The sequence below is a fragment of the Muscardinus avellanarius genome, assembly GCF_963383645.1.
Source record: "Muscardinus avellanarius genome assembly, chromosome: 3".
NCBI classification, from domain to species: Eukaryota; Metazoa; Chordata; class Mammalia; order Rodentia; family Gliridae; genus Muscardinus; species Muscardinus avellanarius.
In genome coordinates this window covers 25440907-25465507 of record NC_137788.1, presented here as the reverse complement: position 1 = coordinate 25465507, position 24601 = coordinate 25440907, and the positions used below count along the sequence as shown (strand labels likewise).

The window sequence follows — 24601 nt, the reverse complement described above, 5'->3', positions numbered from 1 at the left end:
CAACCTGGGGCCATTCCGGATTCTTAGCTGTGGCTGGGGGGATGGAAATCTCTTTTCTCATTCCACAAGCGTTCCTGCGCTTGCTCACCCTCCAGGCAGGCCCTCTGTCCTGGCCTGGGCTAAAGAGAGGTCCCTAAGCAACGGTACTCCCTGCAGTCCAGCCACATGACGCTGGAGTAGGCCGAGCTTTCTGGAAGGTTGGACATAGCACAGTGGGATCCGAGGAAGGGAGCACTCAGCTCTGTCTGGGGTGAGGGAGGCCAGTGAAGAGCAGGAGCGTTTCAGCTGAGGAGCAGGGGTGCCCCAGGTAGAGAAGAGGGAGGGCGTCCCAGGCAGGGAGGATTCAGCCAGCATGGCAGGATCAGAGAATCGCCACCGAGCAAGGTGTGGCCAGGCCCACGTCATGAGTAGTCTTGCAGGCCTGGCCGGGGAGTGGAGCCTTTATACTGAGGGCGGTTGGATGCCATCCAGGATTCTAAGCAGGGAATAATGCCATGAGAACTGTCTTCTGGAAAGCCCGCTCTGGGGGCAGCGAGGTGGGGTATACGGCACCATGGCCACAGTGCAGGGGCAGATGCTGGAGACCTAGTGGGAGCATGGAGAGGAAGGGGCAGATTTCTGAGACATTGTGCCGTAGACTTGACAGCACTTGCCAGTGCTGGACTGTGCCTTCCTGTCTTTGTAGGGTGATCCGGGACCTGCAGGACAGAAGGGCCAGGCAGGAGAGAAGGGGAGATCCGGCATGCCTGGCGGGCCTGGGAAGAGTGGCTCCATGGGGCCTGTTGGGCCACCAGGTCCTGCAGGAGAGAGAGGCCACCCTGGGTCTCCGGGGCCAGCAGGAAGCCCTGGATTGCCTGGTGTGCCCGGCTCCATGGTAAGGGGAAGCTGGCAGCCCTGGGCGCCCCCCACAGAGTAGGCATGTGGGTGCAGCAGGGGTCATTTTTAAAGCTCTTGATGACATTCTGTGGGGAAAGAGTGTGACTCCCACATAGGTGGCTCTTAACTGTGTGGGGAGGGCCAGGTCAGGGGTCCCCCTCCCCAGCCAACTACACTTCAGTACAAAATGCTTTGTACGATTTCGGGGCATGTAGGACTTAGGATTAAGAGTCCGTGGGTGGTTGCTCGGACCTTTGTCCTCCTCCCCATCCTTTATTTCCATCAAGTCTATTCCCAGGGGAGAGTGCCAAGCTTGGAGATATAATTGAGGTAGATTTTCTTCTTTCCTCAGGGAGACATGGTGAATTATGATGAAATCAAGAGGTTCATCAGACAAGAGATCATTAAAATGTTTGATGGTAACTGGCAGCCAGCCGGGTGGCAGTGGGTGCCGCGTGCCCTTCCCGGTTCCTCCTCTGCCCAGCCCTGGCCTCCTTTTCCTCAAAGCTCCACTGTCCTCGGCTCCCAGCCCACCCCCACACTTACAGGCCAGGAGGGGCGACAGGCATATGTTCAATTATCCATCAAACCTTCCTTGTCACCTGCTCTGTTCAGAGATAAAACGATTCCCTCCTGTTCTCCTCGAGCCCCACTTGAACAAGGAGGTCGACAAGAAAATTGATTTCAAATGAGCCTGCGTGGAGTGAGCTCTAAATAGAGGGGCAAGTGGCGGCTGTTGATGGTTGCCATGGCTTATGTTAAGCTTTTTCTCTTGCTCATTTCTTCACCCACTGTTGATGTGCTGGGGACTGGGGAAATGTGGACCCTGTCCTGGAGGTGCTGGGCATCCTGCTTGGGAAAGAGACCTTGCATGCCAAGCAAGGACTCTGGACTTTATTCTGAAGCCCATGATGCACCAGTGATGGTTGGAGAAAAGAGATGCTGCAGTTCCGTTTGTGTTTCCCAAAGCTCCCTCTCCATGGAGAGCCGTGGGGAGGCCAGGGCACAGGACCCACCCGGGAGACCAGCCCCACATCCCTGTCCTGAAGTCCCTCTGAAGAAAGGCTATTCCATGTTGGCGTCCGACCATTTGCAGCCACCCTGAGTCCCTGGCGTACTGTGACCTGGCCTTGTCCTTTCTGACAGAGAGAATGGCGTACTACACCTCCAGGATGCAGTTCCCCGTGGAGATGGCAGCGGCTCCGGGCCGGCCGGGGCCCCCAGGGAAGGATGGCGCTCCAGGCCGGCCGGGCGCTCCAGGGTCGCCAGGGCTCCCTGGTCAGATCGGCAGGGAAGGACGGCAGGGCTTGCCAGGAATGAGAGGTAGTTCTGTCCTCTGATTCCCAATGGGCATGTGCAGCTGTTTGGGCACTGGTCTGAGCATTACATGAGGTCTGCCGTGGATATGGTATTTGTGTGTATACGTGTTAGGAGTATTCTACATCACTTTTCTGCTCAGGGATAGGACTTCATATTTTCCTTCTTTTGTCTAGGATTGCCTGGCACCAAAGGTGAAAAAGGGGACATTGGTGTTGGCATTGCAGGAGAAAATGGCCTCCCTGGCCCTCCAGGTAGAAAACCCGGCATTTGAGAGCATGAATTCAGAGCAGCAGCGATGCCTCATTCTCCCACTCCCTTATTTATGTTCCTTTGAAAATACAGTTTTGTAGAACTCCAAATAAGTACAGGCCAATCAACTGCCACCTGCAATAAAACCACTGTATCGAGACACTTTCCTAGGGTCGTAGGGCTGGGGTGGGTGGAAGGCCCAGTGTCTGCCCTTCGTCCTAAACTGGGCTAGGATGATGTAGTGGGAAAGTGCCACACACAGTGGGGCAGGAACCTGCGCTCAAGTCCTGCTTGGCATCCTACTGGCTGTGTAACCTCGAAGCGGTCACCTGAGCTCCTGGGGTTGCTTTCTGAGATGCACAAGTGGCTGCATGGCCTAGAGGAGAATGGCCAAACCTGATGGGCTGCCCGGGAGGCCCGGCTTTGATACTCACCCAGTGTGCGGCCTCTCTGAGCCTGTGTCCTCATCTATAGAGTGAGATCATCGTTCTTCTGGAGCCAGGCCTGGTGGTGCATGCCTGTAATCCCAGTATTTGGGAGGCTGAGGCAGGAGGATCATAGGTTTGTAGCCAGCTTCAGCAACTTGATGAGGCCCTCAGTAACTTAGTGAGACCTTGTTTCAAAATAATATAGGGATGGGGGTGTAATTCAGAGTAGATTGTCCCTAGGTTTAATCTCCAGTACCTTACACACACACACACACAAGATAATAGTTCTTTCCTTAAGGAATTGTGTCCCATGCCTGGCACACATAAGCTCTCAATAAAACAAGGCAGTAGTGAGGGTGTCCTTGTTAGATCAACATGAGGATCCGTCTTTATGGAAACACGTTGTGACCTGAGAGGTAGATCTCAAATGTAAGGCATTACTTACCATAACTATTATTTCTTCTTTTCTCATGGCTGGGTCTCCTGATTTTCCTCCTGTGACTCTTCCCTCCCTAGGTCCTCAAGGGCCTCCTGGATATGGCAAGATGGGCGCAACAGGGCCGATGGGCCAGCAAGGCATTCCAGGCATCCCTGGTCCCCCGGGGCCCACGGGCCAGCCAGGCAAGGCCGGCCACTGCAACCCCTCAGACTGCTTTGGGGCCATGCCGATGGAGCAGCAGTACCCACCCATGAAAAGCATGAAGGGGCCTTTCGGCTGAAATCGCCACCTGCCAGGAGATGAAGGACTCCATTGGGAATAAGTGACCAAAGCGTACAGGACTCTAGGATGGGTTGTGAATGTTTGTGTTGTCGTTATTGTTGATTGCTGTTAATATTTTTTTAACAATAAATAAAACTATCTGCAATCCCACTCCCAGTGGGGTTCCCCTGGTGCTGTAGCCCCATCTGCCTGTCATCTTCCTTTTCTTATCTGGTCTCAGGGTCATGAATGGGCAGGTCCCTCCTTGTCCATGATCAGCCAGCCGAGTTGTGAGGTGCCGCATAGGGTGCCTTCAGCAAAGCTCCCCTCTCCGGATGCTTCGGCTCCATCCTTTGGTCCTCTAGACCTGCATGCATCCTGTTCTCTGCAGCTCACTTGCCTTGAGTTAGAAACGTGGAATTGCTCAGCCTCTCCTCTCGAGTGAACCAAAAGCAGGTTTGGAGGCCCCACTTCTACCCTATAAAGGCCTCTCCCCGCTTGCTCACCTAAAGAAACCAGTGCTTGGTGTCCCACCCGCCCCCTTTCACTTCATGTGACCCAGAGCCGATCCTGCTGGCACCTCGGGAGGTGCTACCCAGTGCTGAGGTGTGTTCATCTGCCTGGAAGTCCCTCCAAGCGTGCGGGCTCTTCTCTATGCTCCAGTAATTCTGTGATTGGAAAACCTGTGCAAACAGGAGGAAAGCTAAGCTCCAGCCCCTGCCTAGGCAACCAGGGAATGCTTCTCTGGGAAATGAGATGGAACCTCCTGCCTGTACCAATGCATGGCTCTGTCACCAGCTCCCCAGCTTCAGGCAATGACTTTCTGGACTGCAAATGGCATCATTTGTTATTTGAACATGGCACGTACTGTGCACGTACGGTGCACGTACTGTACATCTTAGCCTAGGACTTCAGAAACAGGTTGGTTGTGCAGGAAAGGGGGTCATGGACAAGACACCATAAGATCTAAGATCATGGTCCTCGAAGTCCAGTGGGGACTTGATGATCCATCTGCTGTCTCCATCTCCATATGTAAAAAAGATAAGGAGAGAAAAGAGACAGTGAATAGTACATGATGGAAACATTCTGGTTGAGCCTCTTCCTTCTCTACTTTTCAGGTCGCTCGTCCTGATGGGCTGGCTGCCCTGAGAGAAAGCAACAGGCACGTCCAGGGGGACTTCCAAGGAAAGCCTTTCTACTGGCCCCAACTTTGGGGAAGAGTTATTCACATTGGATAAACTTCACAGGGATCACAGAGCGAGCTCAGAAATGTACTCACCGTCTAGATGTTTATCCAAACTGCCTGAAGCCTTCAAACTGGCTGTCAAATCTCCCCAGAGCTGGCATTCCCAGCCCATTTCTGAACATTCTCTGTTTGGTCCCCAAATTCCAGGGCAGCGGCCTATGGATGGCTTTTCAGAACCTTTGCCCTATTTTTTTTCCTGCCAGGGACAGAGGTATGAACTCAGGCGGGCAGACGCCTGGGCTCGCCTGAGTCCCTTGGATGCCATTTTTAGATACAGGAGTCCACTCTCCTTTTATCTCTCACCAGCAAATCTCAGGTAACCCTGGTTCTAACAGAACACATTAAAAAGCAAATACATCATCTTTGCATTGAAGTAGCAGCCAGGTTTTGGACAGCGGATGAGGACAGATGTTAAAGCACTCCCGTCGGAAGGCCAGCCTCCACTCTCAGCCCAGTCAGTGAAGCAAACTGATGGGCCTTCTGATGAGGAGCACGCTGGCGCGAGTAGAAAGAGGAGCAAGGGCCAGCTGTTGAATCGGGCAGGCTGGCTCTGAAGGCCAGAAGGGAAACTGCCACGAGGAAACATCAAACTCATTGCCAGGGACCCGATCCTTATAAATGATGTTCCCTTCACTTTTCTTCCAGAGTCAGAGTCATGCTACTCTTTGGGGACTCAATGACAGGCTATGTTTAAGCTTTCTTGATCTGAGTGCTCGTCTCCCTGGAGTTTGAAATTGCTGCATTTTCTTGGACCATGAAGAACCAGATGGGAAGCTGAATTTTATAGTCTCTTCTTCTGTGGTCAGCAAAAAAATTCTGTGGATCTTGCTCATCAGTTCAGGAGCTGGGGAAGCTGCAGGGAAAAGAAGGAGGGGCGCATGCCTTCCACTTCTCTGAGGCGGCTTTTTCACATTCCCACTCTCTCTCTCTTCGGTCCTCGTGTCTTGGTCTAGGCCAGGCTTTGAAGGCAACTGGAAGATCGTTAGGAATGACAAAGTCTCATTCCACGAGTCCATTTCTTCTTCCTACTTGGTGCCAGGAACTGTACTGGGCTCTGGGGAGCCCAAGGCAAACTGAACAGAAATAGTCCCTGCCCCCACAGTGTCTATGGGAAAGCAAGCAGATAGCAATTACAATTAAGTGGGATGATGGGTGGCAGGGACATGCATTGCTGGGAGAGCCCTCCCCACCCTTACCCCATGTCTAGACAGAGAAAGGTGGAATCAGGCAGAAGGAAGGATCATGAGCAGGGGAGACACAGAGGGGAGATTTTTTTTTTTTTTTTATCCTGGGAATTGAACTTAGGGGCATTCTATCTCCAAGCTACACCGTGTACACCACTGGCCCTTTTTATTTTGAAATGGAGTCTTATTGAGTTGCTAAGGCTGGCAGTAAACTTGTGACCCTCCTGTCTCATCTTCCCAAGTACTGGGATTACAAATGTGCACCACACACCCTCACTGATGGGTTTTACACAAAGGTATGTCGGGTCTGGTAGCCTATTGGGGGGGTTGTTGATGGCAATATGAAGAACTGACTGGAAAATCCTTAGTGGGGAAAACCCTTTGCTCTAGAAGATGGAGAAAAAGCAACTGCATATTTATTCTGCAAAGAAAAACCCCAAATCCGATGCCTCCTGGAACTTAAATCTTCCTTTTTGTCATGTTTTCCTCTGTTACCAAAGTTCAACAGAACCTAACTAGATTATTTCTTCACAGATAGTCTGTTAACCCCTTACAAAGTTAGATCTTCTTTTTTCATTTTTCGCGGTTCTGAGCAGTTTATGGGAACAGCATAGATCCATGTACTCTGCTTCCCATCTCCTCCTGGAAGGGGAATGTGGCCAGTGGCCACGTCTGCTGTTTTCATTTTTCAGTTGCTTCCATGGAAAGCTGCAAATCACCCTCCAACCCACAAAATCCAACTGGAATTTAAATTTCAGAACTGGGTCTGGTCAGAATCAAAGAGAATTAATTTCAGAATAATTAGAGGGGTGTTGGCATTCCTTCTCAGTATGCCATACAAGAGGGCGGCACCCAGCCAGGAGGCGGCGGGGAAGATGTGTCTCTACGGGAGTCAGTATTTTCCAGCGATCGGCCGTTACCAAGCTCTGCCTCACCTCTGACGGGTCAACCACAGGGCTCCCATGAACTCCGGAAGGTGCTCTGTGCTCTAAAAAGGGCTGAAATCCAAGTTTTCCCCTTTGGCTAAAAGTGAAACAGTAACAGGAACATCCCCACCCACCTCTGTCTGCCTCAGGTAGTTGAGGTTTTGGAAATGAGTTGATTGTTTTTCAGTCTTTGAGAGATCCTGATCTCTATCTTCTAGTCCTCTCCAAAATAAACACACCTGGGCCTGCTGCAGGTCCTAGGAGGCACAGTCCTGGATGTTGGCTTTGGCTGGTGTCTGACTGCCTGAGAGAAGCCTTGAATGCCTCTGCCCCCCCCCCCCCAAATAGCACAGACCCTCCCACAGAAAGTTCTACAAAGCTTTTGGCTTGGCAGAAGGACAGAGGCAAAGAATTCTCATAAATGGTGAATCCTGAGCCCCTAGACAGAGATCACAGATGGCGGGGACTCAACAAGCTAATGTGTTTGTGGAATGAGTGTGAGTCACACTATCTCAATTTGCAGGCCAGGTGTCATTGTGCTCTCCCTGGACAAATATCCTCTCCCCTTCAGCCCCATGCTTCAGAACTTCTTCCTTTCTGGGATTTTGGAATTCAATCCCACCAATAGGTTTTGGACTGTGGGGCGATAAAGATGTGACCCACTGTTAAGTACTGAGTATAAAATAGTGTGAACTTGGGTTCAAATTCAAGCTTCTCCATTTATCTTTTTGCCATTAAGGGAGTCACCTAGCTTCTCTGAGCCTCCATTCTGAATTATAAACACATAATAGTATTTGTCTCAAAAGACTGTGGCAAAAACCAAACAACACACAGTACTTAGCACTATGTCCGGCACCTCCTGCACATCCAATAACGTGATGGCAACGACAATAACCATTAACCTTTATTGAATTCACCACAGGCCCTATTCCCGGTGCCGGGGATTGGGGGATGAATAAGAAAATGACAATCCTACAATGTACTTGTACGTCTGATAAGACACGGGCAAACCTTAAAAGGCATTCAAGTGAGCCGGGCGTGGTGGCGCACGCTTGTAATCCCCGCGCTTGGGAGGCTGAGACAGGAGGATCACGCAGGTTCGAAGCCAGCCTCAGCTACTTAGTGAGGCTCTCAGCAACTTAGTGAGACCCTGTTTCTAATAAAAGATAAATGGGTCTGGGAGTATAGCCTGGAGGTAGAAAGCCCCTGGGTTCCATCCCTAGTACCACCAAAAAAAAAAAAAAAAAAGGCATTCAAGTAGTTGCAGGGATTATGAGAAAATAAGATATCGTGGCATGATAGATGACTGAAATGTGCATGGGGACGCAGTGTACTTTAAATGTGGTGTCCAGGAGTGCCCCCGTTCCTTTTATTTTTTTTGTAGTACTGGAGATCGAACCCAGGGGCATTCCACCTCCGAGATATAGGTATACCCCTAGCCCTATATTTCTTTATTTTGAAACAGGGTCTCACTATATTTCGGAGGGCCTCACTAAGTAGCTGAGGCTGGCTGCACACCTATGACCCATCCATCTCTGCCTCCCAAGAACTTGGATTATAATCATGCACCACCATGCCCAGCTCTGAAGCCTGCTTGCTTGCTTGCTTTTTCTTTTTTTTTTGTACTGGAATGGAACCCAGGGGTTTTCTACCTCCGGGCTACACTCCCAGACCTATTTTATATTTTATTTGGAAACAGGGTCTCACTAAGTTGCTGAGAGCCTCACTGAGTAGCTGAGGCTGGCTTCGAACCTGCGGGATCTTCCTGTCTCAGCCTCCCAAGAGTGGGGATTACAAGTGTGCGCCACCACGTCCGACTCTTTTATTCTTGAGAATGAATTCTATTTGGGAAAACATCATTCAGAATCAAAGTTCAAATTGGGAGAAAGATTGTTTGTTTTGATGCTAGGAATTGAACCCAGAGGCATTCTACCACTGAGTTATACTCCCCTTTTTGTTTATGATGATTATTATTATTAGTAGTAGTACTGTAGATAGAACCCAGGGACTTTCTACCTCCGGGCTATACTCCCAGACCTATTTTATATTTTATTTGGAAACAGGGTCTCACTAAGTTGAGAGTCTCAATAAGTCGTTGAGGCTGGCTTCGAACCTGCGCAATCCTGTCTCCACCTCCCAAGTACTGGGATTACAAGCATGCACCACCACGCCCAGCTCTGAAGTGATATTTCAACTGAGACCTGAGTGACAAGAAGGAGCCAATCAGCAGGAAGTCAGGGGAAGAGTATTCTAGACAGAGAGAAGAACTAATCCAAACATCTGGAGCTAGGAATAAACTCAGTATGTTCCAGGGGGGGCGACCAGGCTGGCGTGGCCAAACTGGGGACAATGCAATGGCAGGAAGCGGGGCTGATGGGACGGGCCCGCCTAGGCCAGGTAGGGCTATGAAGGTCATAAGGATGAGTTCACGTTTTATTATAAGAGTGATGGGAAGCCCTGGAGGCGGTTACGTCCAGGAATAACATTATCTGGTTCCTGTTTTAAGACAATCACTCCAGCTGCCTTCTGGACAAAGGGGTGTGGTGAAAAAATGAAATCAGGGCATAGGCTACCATAGTGACTCAGGCCACAGACGATGGTGTATTGGAAAGGAGTGATAGTGTGAACAGAAAGAAAAGCACAAGCCAGGCATGGTGGCACATGCTTGTAATCCCTACATTTGGGAGGCTAAGACAGGAGGGTTGTGGTTTGGGGACAGCCTCAGCTATTTAGTGGGGCCTTTGAACTCAGTAAGACCCTGTTTCAAAATAAAGAATAAAAGCCGGGTGTGGTGGCGCACGTTTGTAATCCCAGTGCTTGGGAGGCTGAGACTGGAGGATCGCACAGGTTCAAAGCCAGCCTCAGCAACTTAGTGAGTCTCTCAGCAACTTAGTGAGATCCTGTTTCCAAATAAAATAGAAAATAGGTCTGGGAGTGTAGCCCAGAGGTAGAAGGCCCCTAGGTTCCACCCTTAGTACAGCAAAAAAAAAAAAAAAAAAAAAGAAAGAAAAAAAAAAAGAAAGAAGAAAAATAAAGCTGGGGGTGTAGCTCGGAGGTAGAATGTCCCTGGGTTCCATCCCCAGTAACAGAAAGAAAGAAGAAAGAAAGGAAGAAAGAAAAGAAAGAAAGAAAGAAAGAAAGAAAGAAAGAAAGAAAGAAAAGCACAGACATGGGTGTATTTTTGAACCAGAGCAAATGGAAGTTGGGGGAGTATCTGGAGAAACACACAATATTGTGCCTAGGGTTGGGCGTGGTAGTGCACACCTGTAAACCCAGTACGTGAGAGGCTTAGACAGGAGGATCACAGGTCTGAGGTCAGCTTCAGCAACTTAGTGAGGTCCTCAACAACTTAATAAGATCCTGTTTCATTCATATATATATAATTTCTTTAAAGGGCTGAGGATATAGCTCAGAGGTAGAACACCCCTGGGTTCAATCCCTAGTATCACACACACATAAAAACCTAGAATTTTGGCTTGAAAGATTGAGTAGATTTTCTGAGACAGAGGGGAATGGGTTTGGGGAAAGCCTCAAGGAGAACTCTCACACAAGGCAGGCTGGAATAGGCACAGTGATGGGGCGGGGCTAGGGATACGGGAAGATTAGGTGGAGGATGGGGTTGGGGTTGAGACTTGAAGGACTGGAATTGGAAGGGTAGCTGGTCAAAACAAAAGGGGTGGTTTGACTATCTAGGCGTGAGCAAGGGCGCAGTAAGACCATGTTCAAATGTATATATTTGTTTCTGAGAACTGGGAATCAGAGAGGTAAAATATTTCCCCCCAAGCCCAGTTCGGAAATGATGCAACCAAGGTCCTTACTCCAAAGCAAAAGCTTTGGACACTGAAACTGAGCACAAGTGTGCAGAGTGGAAGACAGGCTGGGGCTGTGACACCTAAGATTAGAAAGATGAGGCTGGGCCATAGTGAAGGGCCTGGAGTGCCAGGAGGAAGAGATCCGCCTGTTTTTGCAGGTAAGGACCTGCACTGCAGGCTGTCCAACAGGCAAGTAGCACGATTAGCATTGTGATTTTGGAAGGCGCCTTTGCTAGATGGTAGAGAGATGGGCCTGTCTGGGTAATACCTCCTAACCCTAATGTATTCATTTAAAAAGCACAATGTTGGCCTTGCAGTACTGAGGATATAACGACAGGCAAAACCGGACACGATCCTTACATGTGTAACAGCAGCCCGCTTCTGACCCTGGCAGCTAAAAGGTGACCTGCTTCAAAGCTGACTTTTATTTTTGTCTCTTTTGTCTTCCCCCTTTCATTCACATCCTGTTATCAAATAACATGTTCTTGTTCATTTACTGACAGAAGAGGGACCTGACACCTGTGGATCTGATTAAGAACTGACTCAAGGAAGATTCAGGCCCTTCTGTTAAAGACACCTCAGCAAGACCCCAGCCTGTGGATCTGAGTAAGAACTGATTCAAGAAAGACTCAAAACATGGAATGTGTCCTTTCTGCTAAGACACTAACACGACCCTGAAGAGCTAACTCTTAAAAAGGACTCGATTTCTTTTGTTCAGAGAGAATCCAGAGCTTGTTCCCAAATGCTTCAGTTCACTGGTTTCTCTGATTTGTGACAAATCCATTTCTTCTTCCTTCTTCCCAAGGCTTGTCCCAATTATTTGATTTAGCAAATCGGGTAGGCACAGGGATTTGGTAACACGTGGGAAAACCTAATAAATTAACCAAATAAGCAAGCAAACAATGTAGGGCCTGAACTCCGATAGACAGGCACACGTTGAGGTAACTGGGAATCAGGATTTGACCTGCTAAGGGAACCAATCTGGACTTTCCTGCAGAGACGTGGGCACTCACTGACTCCGGTTCTATGCTACATTTTGTCACGAACTTACTGTAAACTTGGGCAATTAAAGTTACTGCTTTTCTGACTTAAGTTTCTCCATTTATGAAAAAAGCTGAACTAGATAACCTATCCTATTCTGATGGTTTGGCGTTTTCTCCAAAGACCACAGATCTATATCCCACCTGAAGGCCACTGTCACCTACAGTCTTAACATCAGAGTGGAGTACTTCTGCCTCTGGTAGTTCCCTGTAGTCATGGCAACCGCCGAGGCCCTCCTTGGGGGCGAACTTGGAGTGGCGACAGTAATACGTCATTATCAAGCGTCCCATTTGCCAGGTTATAACATGGCCACCGCAGCAACACCTGAATCAAACTTCTCATTAAAAAGCCTAACCTGACCAGCCCTGGAGCCTACTCCAGGTCAGGAAAGTGAGAAACAAGCGAGCTACTACAACTAACAACACCTCCGGAAACCTCCAACCGGCCCTAAATGCTTTGGACTGGCAAACAGGCACCACCCCCATCCGGTAACGTCACTTCCGTCAACCGCCTTCGTCGAGGATTGACAGCCTCGAAGTCCAATAAGAGGCGGGCCCGCCCCCAGGCCCCGCGAGGGGCGGCTTCAAGAGCAGGAAGCCACGCCCACCGTCGACTGTGACGTCGGAGTCGCCATGGCCAGCTATCCGTATGGGCAGGTGAGTGTGTGGGGCCCGCGAATACTGGCAGGGGCCACACCCAGGCCAGGAACAGCCCCCCTGACTACTATCTCCCGGCTTTCTCCGCGCCCTTTCCATGCGGAGGTTCGCTTCAGCTAGGCTTCGCGCGGAGAAGGAAAGGGACTGTCAGTCGCACCCGACTCACGTCACGCAGGACCACAGGTCCCGGAGGTCGTGTCGCATCCCCTCTGACGTGGCGCACGAGAGAATTTGGGGACCTTGGACCCCATGGATCTTGCCTGGGCCGTCCTAGGCTCCACGTTCTCCCAAGGCGTCCTGGGCGGGGTCAACAGCTCGACAAGGCGTTTAGAGCTCTGGTGTCACCATAGGTATCATTTAGAGCATCGGAAAAAAAAAAGTACAGGTTTCCCCACCGTCCCACACATGCAGTATCTGAATAAGCAGGAGAATATGTGGTTGCTATAGCAGGAGCCACAAGTGACCTGATTTGATCAGTGAGGTGCTCAACATCTCCAAGCCACCTGTAGGAAAAATGAAGCCCAGAGAAGACACAACTTACCTGAAGTCTCCAGGCTCTTAGGTACTAGAGCCCACGTCAGAACCCAGCTGTCTCTTCCTCACTTGCCAGCCCATTTCAAACCAGCCAAAAATTCCAAAGCGATGATTCTGTGGCCAGAATTATTTGTTGTGTGACAGAATGGTAGTGTGGTTAAGTATAGTTTAGAGTCACAGGTCGATTCATATCTTGGCCCCATCACTTAAATAGTTTTGAGCCTTTGAGCAAGATATTTTGCCTTTCTAAGCCCAAGTTTACTCCTCTAACATAGGGCTGAATAATAGGGCGTATCTCATAGAGTTGTTATGAAGAGTAATGAAGTGATACTTATGAAGTATTGGGCACATAGTAAGGTGTAAGGTGTGTTGCCTTTTAGTATTTTGTTTCAGTTTTAGTATTTTGAACAGTCTTCAGTCTTAGAAGACCCTCAAAACAGCACCTTCATTTTACTGAGAAGAAAACAGCCCCAGAGAGGGGGCCTGAGTTGCCTAAAATCACATAGTACTTCAGGAGATTAACTTCATGAAGGAAAAAGAAAAAGGGGAAAAAAAGACCAAATAGGATATTATAAGGCATTCAACACACCGTGGTCAGATGCCAGAAGATGTGCCAGGGAATGCAGCCCTATCCATTTTACACAACATTTGGATCTCCATTATCCAATCATGAAGGCCCAGCAGGCATGATTACCCCTAATTTATAGCTGAGGAACAAACCTAGAGAAGTTAGGTGGCTCAACAGTCACACATAGCAAGGATGAGGCCATTTGCTGTTACCATGTCATGCTGCCTGGGCTTATGCTCAGGTAAAATATTGAAAAGGGGCCCCGAGAGACTAGTGTGTGGAATAGAAGAAATGGTGTTTCCTCGCCACTTTACTGTCATTGTCCTCCACCCCATCCCAGGTGTTCTGAGAAAGGAAAATGGTTTTGAGTCATCCAAAGGCTCAGTCGGTGCTGCCTCGTCTTCACCTGCTACGTAGCCCTGGAAGATTCCAGCCTATCGCTAGGAGTCACAGTTCCTGTAATTTCCACCACCTCCAGCCCAGGGTATTCAAGCATGACCTGGATGTTAGGATAGTAAAACTCATGCACCCTTCGGTTCTGTGAGAGAACCAGCCTGAAGGATTTTGTGCTTAAGAACTTGGTCCCTGAGGCCAGAGATTTGGCTTCCCATCCCTTCTCTGCCACTTTCTTACAGAAGTTTGTTGCAAAGGTCACTTTTCCTGTCTTTAGAAAGGGGTCATAAGAGTACCTACCTCAGAATTACTTGTAAAGATTAAATGAGATATTCATGTTAAATGCTTGCTGTGATGTCTGGTATGTAATAAATACCCCAAGTGGGAGAAGAATACACATATGAAGATTATATAATCAGTAATGGCAAGTGTTAAATGGGAATAAGTCTAAGGTACTAGGACAGCATAAAAGGGGTACCTAACTTAGTTCAGGGGTATAGAAGACTTCTTTAAGGAGGTGATATTTAAGCAAACAAAACAAAACAAAAAACCTGAATTCCCAGTTTGAGTTAGCTGGGTAAAGAAAAATTATATTCCAGTAGAGGAAATAACTTCACCAACAAGAGATCACAAGTTATACACCCAGATATTTTGGAAGAACTTTAAAGTCAGTCTCTCCAAGCATGGTGATAAATGCCTGTAGGCTACTACTGACTGTAGTCCCAGTTACTCAGGAGGCTGAGGCAGGAGGATTGCCTGATTCCAGGAGTTCATGACCAGCATGGACAACATAGCAAGACTCTGTCCAAAAAAAAAAAAAAAAGCCAAGTGCCTTGACACACACCTGTAATCCCAGCTACTCAGGAGGCTGAGGCAGGAGGATTCCAAGAAGTCGAAGGCCAGCCTTGGTGACTTAGTGAGACTGTGTCTCAAAAAAAAAGGCTGGGTGTGGTGGCGCATGCTTGTAATTTCAGCATTTGGGAGGCTGAGACAGGAGGATTGTGCGGGTTTGCAGCCAGCCTTAGCTACTTAGTGAGGCCCTTTTGCAACTCAGTAGACCCTGTTTCAAAATAAAGAACAAAAAAATAGGGCTGGGGTGCCACTCAGAGGTAGAATTCCCCTGCGTTCCATCCCCAGTACTGCAAAAATAAAAAATAAAAGGACTATAGAAGTAACTCAATGATAGAGTACCCCTAAATTCAATCAGTACTTGGGGGGTCTAATTATAATGATAAAAGGGACAAGATAGGAGACCAGAGAGGTAAACAAGGGCCAGATCCCTTGTACACATTTTTGGGGGGTCTATGGCTTTATCCTAAGAGTAGCTGGTGAAAGGTTTTGTCCTTTGCAGCTCTTGAATGGGGCACTGAGAATGGGTGGAAGCAGGAGAGACTGAGGCAAGGAGACCAATTTCAAAGCTTTTGAAGTAAAGTAGGCCGAGAACAGTGAGCTGGGATGTTTGGATTGAGAAGCATTCGGGAGGTAGAGTTGAGAAACTTGTGCTTAATTGAGGTGATCGAGGGAGGAAAGAGGAGGTACCCAGGAAGGTATTAGGCTTTGGATTTGGGTGACTAGATGGCTGTGTGTGCTAGGAGATAGGAACACGGAGGCATGGGGTTGGAGGGAAGCTCAGGAGGCCATTGGAAATGTAAGTCTGTAGTTCACAGAGATCAGTCTGGAGAGAACGGTATTAGAGTGTCAGCACGGAGATGATCATCGAAGTCTTATGTCAGCTCTTGGCTCATTGTTCACTGGTTGCATGTTTTATAATTTATACATATATATATATATAAAATATATTTTGGCTGGGCGTGGTGGTGCACGTTTGTAATCCCTGCATTTGGGAGGCTGAGACCCGGAGGATCGCAGTTCGCAACAGCCTCAGCTACTTAGTGAGGCCCTCTGCAACTCAGTGAGACCCGGTTTCAAAATAAAGAATAAAAAATAAGGCAGTGAGTGTAGCTCGGAGGTCGAATGCCCCTGGGTTCCATCCCCAGACCTGCAAATAATAATAATAATAATAATAATAATAATAATAATATAAAAATATATATTTTGTGTGGTACTGGGATTGAACCCAGGGGCATTCTACCTCCCAGCTGCACCCCCAGCCCTATTTTTTATACTTTATTTAGAAACAGAGTCTCACTAAGTTATAGAGGGGCCCACAAGTAGCCAAGGCTGGCTACAAATCCACGATCCCCCTGTCTCAGCCTCCCAGGTTCTGAGATTTTTTTAAACATTTTAGGAAGATCTGCTGGTGAGTGCATCGCTGTATGTTTTCTTACAATTGTTTAAGCCCTGCAGACACTTGAGGGTGGCTCTGAGGCACAGGCATGTCTTTGCAGTGCCACCTCCCCTGTTCCTCCTCAGCACTGAGTGGATGAACCTTTGGTACCTCTGAGCTTTTCGAAGTCTCAGGGTAGAAGAAAGAGCCCTTAGAGGTAAAAGAAAACACAGGACTTTCTCAGTGGGTTACTTGAGGAGGGACAAGCTCTTCATCACTTGCAGAAGTGCAAATAGAGATTCCAAGTGGTGCTGCAGAGATTCCACTGTCAACTGAGAGGTTGGACTAAAGGGGCTTTGAGGTTTCCTCCGGTACATGGCTCTCAAAATGGATCTGAGTGTTGGAGTGAAAAAAGAGTAAGATTCTTCGGATACTCCCTTATTTCTGTGTCTGCAGGCTTTGACCGATCACCCATTCCAACCTTTTTCCTCCGCCATGACCATTATAGAAAGCCATCATATTTGACACAGGCATTCAGCACAATTCCAGTGCAGGCACGTGCCAGTCACCCATTCATGCAGACACACTTTTAAATCCCATCTCACCCATTCCAGCCACATGATCTTAGGTACACTGTTAACTCTCTGCACCTTAATTTTCTCTAAAATTGTCTCTAAAATGGGGATAATAGTACTTACTGCACAGGACTGAGGATGGATGAAAGCTGACTGAAGTGCTAGCAGAGCCTCAGTAATTGTCCCCCGATGCATCAAATGTGGCTTATTTGCAATCAGCTGAAGACCTAGAGATCGTTTTTCTGCATTAGAAACCATAGTTACTGAGCTCTTTCTGTCCTTTTCCCCCTTTAATCAGTATAAAAAGCTCTTGGAAAAACTCTCAAAAGGCTCAGCAGTATGGAGTAGTGTAAAGAACGTGGAGTCGGGTTCTGGTTTCGTTTCTGGTTCAGACCTTTACTGACAACTCAGGGACGCTGGGAACCAGCCCACTGTTGTTCCAAATGTCCTCCCAGCCTGCATTCCGCCTCACTTCATGGCTCTACTTCATCTTGTGAAGTTGGAGACCTGAGTCATTCTGAACCCTTCCCTGTTTTCACTCCCCCTCCGTCTCTTTCCTAATCTAATTAGTTGCCAAGTCATGTCTCGTCTCTCTCGGAAATAGCTTCAGAATCCATCCCATTCTCCCCTTCTCCGAGCCTGCTGTCTGGTCCATGCCCTGTCTGCCCAGCACCTGGGCCGCTGCCTCTGCCGCTAGCGCATCCTCCACACCGCCGCTGGTTAATTCTCTAAACAAGCTTCTGCTCACGTTCCTCTCCTATTGGAATCCCTTCTATGGTGCTCTGTTTTCTCCGGCATAAAGCCTAAACTCTTCAGAGCGGTGCTCATTTGTTCAAATATTTATGGAAGATTGCAGGTGCCAGACACTGTGCTGGGCCTGGGGTCCCATGATGAATGAAGCCCGTGTCTGCTCCTTAGGAGCTTACTGTTGGGTGGGAGTGATGCTGAGCAGACAGGAGCTACTCAGGCACTGATAACACCTGCAAATGAAAGGCAGCGGGAGAGGTGCTTATCCAGGAAGTGGTTAGGGTCTGCCTTTCCAGGTTCACACTGGCTTCTTTTTGGACCACTCCCATATCACTGCTCCTTCTTCCAAGAAGCCTTCTTTGATTCACTTCATGCATTGTTCATATGATGTTCATTATTCACTCACCAAACAACAGATTCCTCTGTCCATGCTTCCTTCGCAGCATGTACGTGGATTTTTCTGCTGACAGTGATCGGCTGGTATTGTAATTTTCTGTGAGCTACTCGAGAGCGGCGTCCCATTTGGTTTGGGACCCTCAGGTGGAGCACAGAGCCTAGTACAGTACTGTTGCTCTATACATGCTTGCTGAAAGGATCATATAACAGCTCTGCACCTCAGGTTCCTCATCTGAGAAATGGGCCTACTGACACCTTCCCTTTTCCTCTTAGGAGGTTATTGGCGAGGTTCTGCAGTAGCATTATAATTTGTGAAAGTCTTTGTAAACTATGTTTAAAGGCTTTACACGGGGCAGAAAAGACAGGTTCAGTTGCTGCCACACTGCTGAAGCCTCGCAGGCCCTGCGGTGCGATCACTGGAAAGGCAGGAGACCTGCCTGGCAGAATCTGCTCTGCTGTCCGGGGGCATCTCCTGGTGGGAGGGCTGTGCCTCAGGTGCCCTTGGCCAGGCAGAGTTTATGACTTTGCTTATGGGGCTTAGAGTGGAGTAGCGCTTCCCGGCTTGGTGTTCAGCCTGTCCTTTGGGTATGCCAAAACTGCACATTCTGACCCCTCTTCCATCCTACCCTCGAATCCTGTGCCCTGTTGCTTAAGGAAGGAGCACTGTAGCAGGAGGCAGTGGGGGCCTCAGGGTGCAAGCTGGTGTGCTGCCCCTGCCTCCAACACACAGGATGCCTTGGGCCTAGTTGCCCCACCTACTAAATGAGAGGGTCAGGCTTCGTGGCTGGCCTTCAGGGTTCCGCTTCTGTCACGCCTCTCCACCCCCTCAGAATCTTGCTCATTCTTTTAAGTCCCCGCTCAAGTGCCACCCTCCCCAGTTTTACCCTTTCTCTTGCAGTACTGTGGCATAGGTTCCATGTGAACACTGGGCCATGAGGAAGGAATATGCAAGGAAGGGGAGTCAGGAAGGCTCCAGCTCCGCAGACTATTGGTGGTATGACCTTGGTGACCTGTTGCTCAGTTTGCCCATCTGAGCAAGGGGATCATTACCCCCACCCTCTTATAGAATCAGTTGAAAGAGTGGCAGAGGAAGTGCTGTATAGCTGTGAGACACCATACTGTCACTAGTGTCTGGTCCCATAATTCTGACTGATACCTTGTTCTTCCCACAGGGCTGCCCAGGAGCTGCAGGACAGGCACCCGGAGCGCCTCCGGGTAGCTACTACCCTGGACCTCCCCATGGTGGAGGGCAGTATGGCAGTGGACTCCCCACTGGTGGTGGTTATGGGGGTCCTGCCCCTGGAGGACCGTATGGACCACCAGCTGGTGGAGGGCCCTATGGACACCCCAATTCTGGGGGGCTCCCCTCTGGACCTCCGGGAGGACCCTATGGTGGTGCTGCCCCAGGGGGCCCCTATGGTCAGCCACCTCCAAGTGCCTACGGTGCCCAGCAGCCGGGGCCTTATGGACAAGGTAAGCAGGGTCTTGGGTTCTGGGTGCCTCTGTCCTGGTTCTGAGTTGTCCACGGCCCATCCTTGTCCTGTCTCTGGGTGTGCAGGCATCCTGGTCTCTGGCCCGTCAGCATTTTGCTTCCAGGTTCAGCCCATATCAGCAGAATAAGAATAAGGTCAGTTAGCTTTGCTGTGGTGTCAACAACTCTGAAATCTCAGCCTACAGCAAGCATTTTTCCTGCAGCTTACTCACACTTACTTGCTCTTGCTTGTGTGCTGGCAGCTGAGTCTCTGCTCCCTGTGGCTCTTCTCTTGGAGCCAGGCTGGAGGCACAACCCCGGTTTGGGATATGTCATGCTGGTGGTTGAGAAAAAGAGCAGGAAGCTGGCAGGCATGGTGGTGTTGTTTAAGTCTCTACTCTGGAGGACTGTGTGCCTTGTCTGCTCGTCCTTTTGGCCACAGCACCTTCGCCTGGCCAAGCCTATCAATAGGAAGGGCGTGGATGCTCCTGGAGGAGCTCGGTGAGCCCCAGGCAGTGGGAGAGGATGTGCAGTGCTTTTATAGGGAAGGGGAGATCAGCAAGTAATTGGAGACAGTCATACAGTATATAGGGAGCTGGGGGAGCATTCCTGTGTGAGGGAGACTGACCATCATCTATAAAAAGGCAAGACAGTGTAGTTGTTGAAAGGTTGGCTTTTGAAATCAGACCATTTATTGACCTGACCAAACCACTTCACTTCTTTAAGCCTCAGTGTCCACATCTGTAAAATGGGGCAATACCACTACCTCACAGGGTTGATAATAAGATTCAACAGGAAAGTGCAGACAAATACTGGGCACCGTGTCTGGTCCATCTGAAAGGCCTAGTAAATGATATTCTGGGGGCGCATTCTTAGCAAAGCAGTATTTGGCATTTAATATGCTGGCACAGGTGGCAGAGGCCTTACCATTAAAGGTCCTGCGGCAGGCAGGCATCTGAGGTAGGGACAAGAAAGGAAAGCCTAAAGGGGAGGACAAGACAGGCAAGGGGGCTGGAAAATCCAGGGGCAGAGAGCGCTGGGTGGGGCTCCGGCCACAGTGAAGATTTCTGAGCTGTCTCGAACAGAGGGCAGGTTTGATTATAGAGCCTGAGCTCTGCTACACAACCATACAGTCCACACGTGTTGCAGTGCTCTACCGCTTGGAGCTGTGCCCTCGCTCCCCATAACACCATTTTAGGAAGGTAGGTTGCACCTGATTTTCCATCCAAAGAGTTCAGACTAGACCCTCTATCAGACAACTCTCTCAACTCTCTATCTCTTTATTTTATTTTATTTTTTCTTGCGGTACTGGAGATGGAATCCAGGGCACTCTACTTCCAAGCTACACCCCAGCCCTATTTTTTTTTAATTCTTTATTTTGAAATGGGTCTCGCTGAGTTGCAGAGGGCCTCACTAAGTAGCAGACAACCCTTTTTCCCTCTCAAGTTTCCCCAGATAGGTAGATCATTAAATGATAGACAAATATCTCTGCTTCGCTACTTTTCAGCTAGTGATCCTTCAGCTCACTTTTTCCAGAAAATTCTTGATAATAGAAGAAAGCATGAAACCAAATAGAGAAATGACTGGGCACTATACAAAGGTCTGAAGCACTCAAGGAGTAGAAATAAACTGCAAATACTTCCGTGTCTAATTTGAAAGCCTCTTCCATCAGAGTAAGAATGTCAGCTGGATGGAAGATGGGTAGGTGGGTTCCTGAGGCTTTGTGGGTGGGGAAAACCTGTATCTGAAGTCGGGTGCAGTGGTGCACACCTGTAGTCCCAATACTTGGGAGGCTGGAACAGGAGGATCACAAGTTCAAGGCACTCATCAACCTAGGGAGACCCTGTTTCAAAACAAAATGGACTGGAATGTAGCTTGGAGGGAGAATGACCCTGGGTTCAATCTCCAGAGACACACACACACACACACACACACACACACACACACAAAACCTGTAGCTGGGGAGGCACTGAGGCCACCTCGTCCCACCATCGCCATGGGTTGGCCTCGAGGTCTGGGCCTGACTCTCCTGCTTCACACCCCTTCCCCAGGTGCTGCCCCTCCCAATGTGGATCCTGAGGCCTACTCCTGGTTCCAGTCAGTGGACTCCGATCACAGTGGCTACATCTCCATCAAGGAGCTAAAGCAGGCCCTGGTCAACTCCAACTGGTCCTCGTTCAATGACGAAACATGCCTCATGATGATAAGTGAGTTCCAGCCCTTCCCCAGCTTGATCTGGGCACAGCTGACAGTAGTGGGCGCTGGTCACTGAGGAGAGATCTGTTGGCCAGGAAAGAATTCAGGAAGAAACTGTTCAAGGTGATACTCCTAGACAGAGTTCTTTCCCTTGGATCTCTCTCTAGTTCTGACCACTGAGTTGCAGGCTGAATGGGTTTCCTGTTCTGCAGGTAGGGACTCCCTCCCCTGGTGGGAAGTGGCAGGGAGGGGTCCCTGTGGATTCAGGCCTTGGGGCTCAGTGGACAAGCCAGCAGAGAGTGCAGTTCTGGGTGGGTGGGCAGCGGCTGCCTTAGCATTTGTCTCAGGCGTGTCTCGGGTGCAGGCACTGGGCCTCAGGCCTGAAGTTCTGTGGAGTCTCCTACCCACTCTGGGGAGAAGGTCTGCCTCGGTGGTACCCTTGGCCCTTGGTCTTGATGCCCTTCTGCCCTCCTTTTCCCCTTCAGACATGTTTGACAAGACCAAGTCAGGCCGCATTGATGTCTATGGTTTCTCAGCCTTATGGAAATTCATCCAGCAGTGGAAGAACCTCTTCCAGCAGTATGACCGGGACCAGTCGGGCTCTATCAGCTACTCAGAGCTGCAGCAAGGTGAGGGCCATGGCAGGGCCCGGCGGGCAGGGCAGCGCTGGACTCTTCACTCCCAAAAACATAGTAAAGCCTTTTCCTCTCACTGCCAGATGTCCACTTGTACCACAAAGTCTGTCCTCAGTGCAGGCCCACTCTGACCTGCCTGGGGCACTGAACCACGGTCCAAGACAAGGAAATACTAGGTCTCATTAGGGCTGGACTTTCTGGCCCAGCAGAGCTGGTGAGACAGCCCCAGCAGGTGGAGAGCCTCGGGGATGAGACTCAGCACTCCAAGGCACTTGGGGACCAGTGTGTGTGGCTTGTGTGGCTCTTTGCACTACTTCCTAGCATGTAGAATGGAAAGAACCGTGCACACGGGCTCAAAAAAGGTTCTCTTGCCACCTCTGCAGAAGGCAGTTTTCTTCCCACTCTGAGAGCACTCTAATATTTGTAGTTGAGTAAGATGACTTAAAGCCATAGCTTCAGGTCTGGTTCTAGTCTGTCCTTAGGGCCAACACCTGCCCCCAGCTTAGGCCAGAAAGTGAGAGGACAAACGGGTGGCTGATGGTGTTGTGGGAACTTTGTCACCCAGGAGGGGTCTGGCCCTTTGCCCTGGCCGTGGATTAGAGTCAGACAGCAGGTCTTGGGTGGGGGCGAGCGCACTGCATCTGCGCCTGGTCAAAGGGAGGGAGGCGGTCAGTCCTGATCGCTGTTCATGCAGCTTCTGTCATGGGTATTGGTAAGGGTGATACCAACAACAAAACTAGCACTTACTGAATGCTTTCGATGCCTGAGGCACAGTAATAAGCATTTTAATTGGTTGATATAACTCATTCTTCCCATGTGCTATAGTCTTTTTATTGTTCCTCTTCCTTTGATGAGAGATCTCTTATGGTCTGCCTTTCACAAATGAGAAAACTGAGGCTTAGTGTGTGTAACTTGCCCAGGGGCCCACAGAGCAAATGGAGACCTGAGATTTTAGCTTCTTAAATTTTTATGTTAATTTTTTAGATTTATTTATTTTATTTTGGTACTAGGGATTGAACCCAGAGGCATTCTACCTCCAACTTATACCCCAGCCCTATTTTATTTCTTATTTTGAAAAAAGGTCTCACTAAGTTGCAGAGGGCCTTGCTAAGTTGCCAAGGCTGGCTTCAAACCTGAGATCCTCCTATCTTGGCCTCCCAAGTCTTGGGATTACAAGCGTGCACCTCCATGCCCAACTGAGCTGAGATTTTAGGCTGGGCTGGCAAATTATGTGGAGAAGAAAGCAGGAAGCTACTTGGCACGGGTGGGGAGAAGGCCATGACCCCAGGATACTGCCCAGCAGCCTCATGGATGGAGACAATGACTTTATTAAAATGACATTTACTGAGCCAGGCCCTGTGCTAAGTGCAGCACTTGACCACCTCCTTTAATCCTTACAAGGATCCGCAGTGTAAGTATCATCCCCATTTCAGGAATAATAGACAGGGGCAGTGGCCAAGCCTTGCCCAGGCCCTGGCTCCAGAGCAGGCCAGTAGCTTCTGCACTGCACTGCCTTGGACGGCTGCCTGGGCAGGGTGGGCCTGGGGCTCAGACTTCCTTATGTTTACAGAGGAATCAGAGATGACCACAGGTAGACCACTGTCACCTCTGGAACCCCATGAACCCTGGTTAAACAACAGGAGAAATTTAGAAAAGGAGGAAGGGGTCCTTCTCACTGAGGGGAACACCCAGACAGAGCCCTCTTGTGCTCCTGACACCCTAAATAGACTCAGATGACTCTGTCTTCGTGCTTCTGTGCTCAACCCCCGATCTCCTAGGCTCTAGGGTTGCTTATGGATGGGGACACTTATGGCAGGTGTTTATGTGTCTGCTCTGTGTACCCCCCTCTCCAGCCTTGTCCCAAATGGGCTACAACCTGAGTCCCCAGTTCACCCAGCTCCTGGTCTCCCGCTACTGCCCGCGCTCCGCCAGTCCTGCCATGCAGCTCGACCGCTTCATCCAAGTGTGCACCCAGCTTCAGGTGCTGACCGAAGCCTTTCGGGAGAAGGACACCGCTGTGCAGGGCAACATCCGGCTCAGCTTCGAGGATTTCGTCACCATGACAGCTTCTCGGATGCTCTGACCCAGCCTGTCTGTAGAGAACGGCGCACACCAAGGACCTTTCCTGGCTCCATAGAGTGGGAGAAGCAGTGGGCCTCTCTTTTCCTGCCCCTCCTAGAAAAGATTCTCCCTTGTTTGATGCAGAACTGTTCCCAAAGAGGGTAAGAGTCCTGTGTCAAAGCCACCAAATGGTGGGGCCCTCACCTGTAGCCACAGAGTTAGGAGCCTGGCCTAGGAGAGGACTCGAACTTGAGTGTCCTGATAGCACTGAGCAGCTCTGCACAGAGCCTTGCACCAGGAGAGGAGAGGCCGCTCATGGCAGTGGAGTTGGTGTCTGGACAGCTGTGCCTCTGGCTTCTA

General features: G+C 49.6%; 2 protein-coding genes across 2 annotated transcripts in view; both read left to right on the top strand.

The window, feature by feature from the left end:
- The window catches only part of COL16A1 (collagen type XVI alpha 1 chain), a gene marked incomplete at both ends in the record, with an annotated part of 49568 nt that extends 45976 nt beyond the window's left edge, over positions 1-3592 (top strand). The window contains 5 exons of the mRNA XM_080692055.1: positions 686-874; positions 1229-1295; positions 2023-2199; positions 2370-2447; positions 3390-3592. Of these exons, the coding sequence (XP_080548181.1) occupies positions 686-874; positions 1229-1295; positions 2023-2199; positions 2370-2447; positions 3390-3592 (714 nt within the window). The remainder of the gene's footprint in view (positions 1-685; positions 875-1228; positions 1296-2022; positions 2200-2369; positions 2448-3389) is intronic.
- Positions 3593-12414: 8822 nt separating this feature from the next.
- PEF1 (penta-EF-hand domain containing 1) lies at positions 12415-24263 on the top strand (the record flags this gene model as incomplete). The annotated part of the gene is made up of 5 exons (XM_080691846.1): positions 12415-12438; positions 19051-19351; positions 21401-21556; positions 22031-22174; positions 24034-24263. The coding sequence occupies 5 exons, from the start codon at positions 12415-12417 to the stop codon at positions 24261-24263; spliced, it is 855 nt and encodes a 284-aa protein (XP_080547972.1).
- Between the last annotated feature and the right edge of the window lie 338 nt (positions 24264-24601).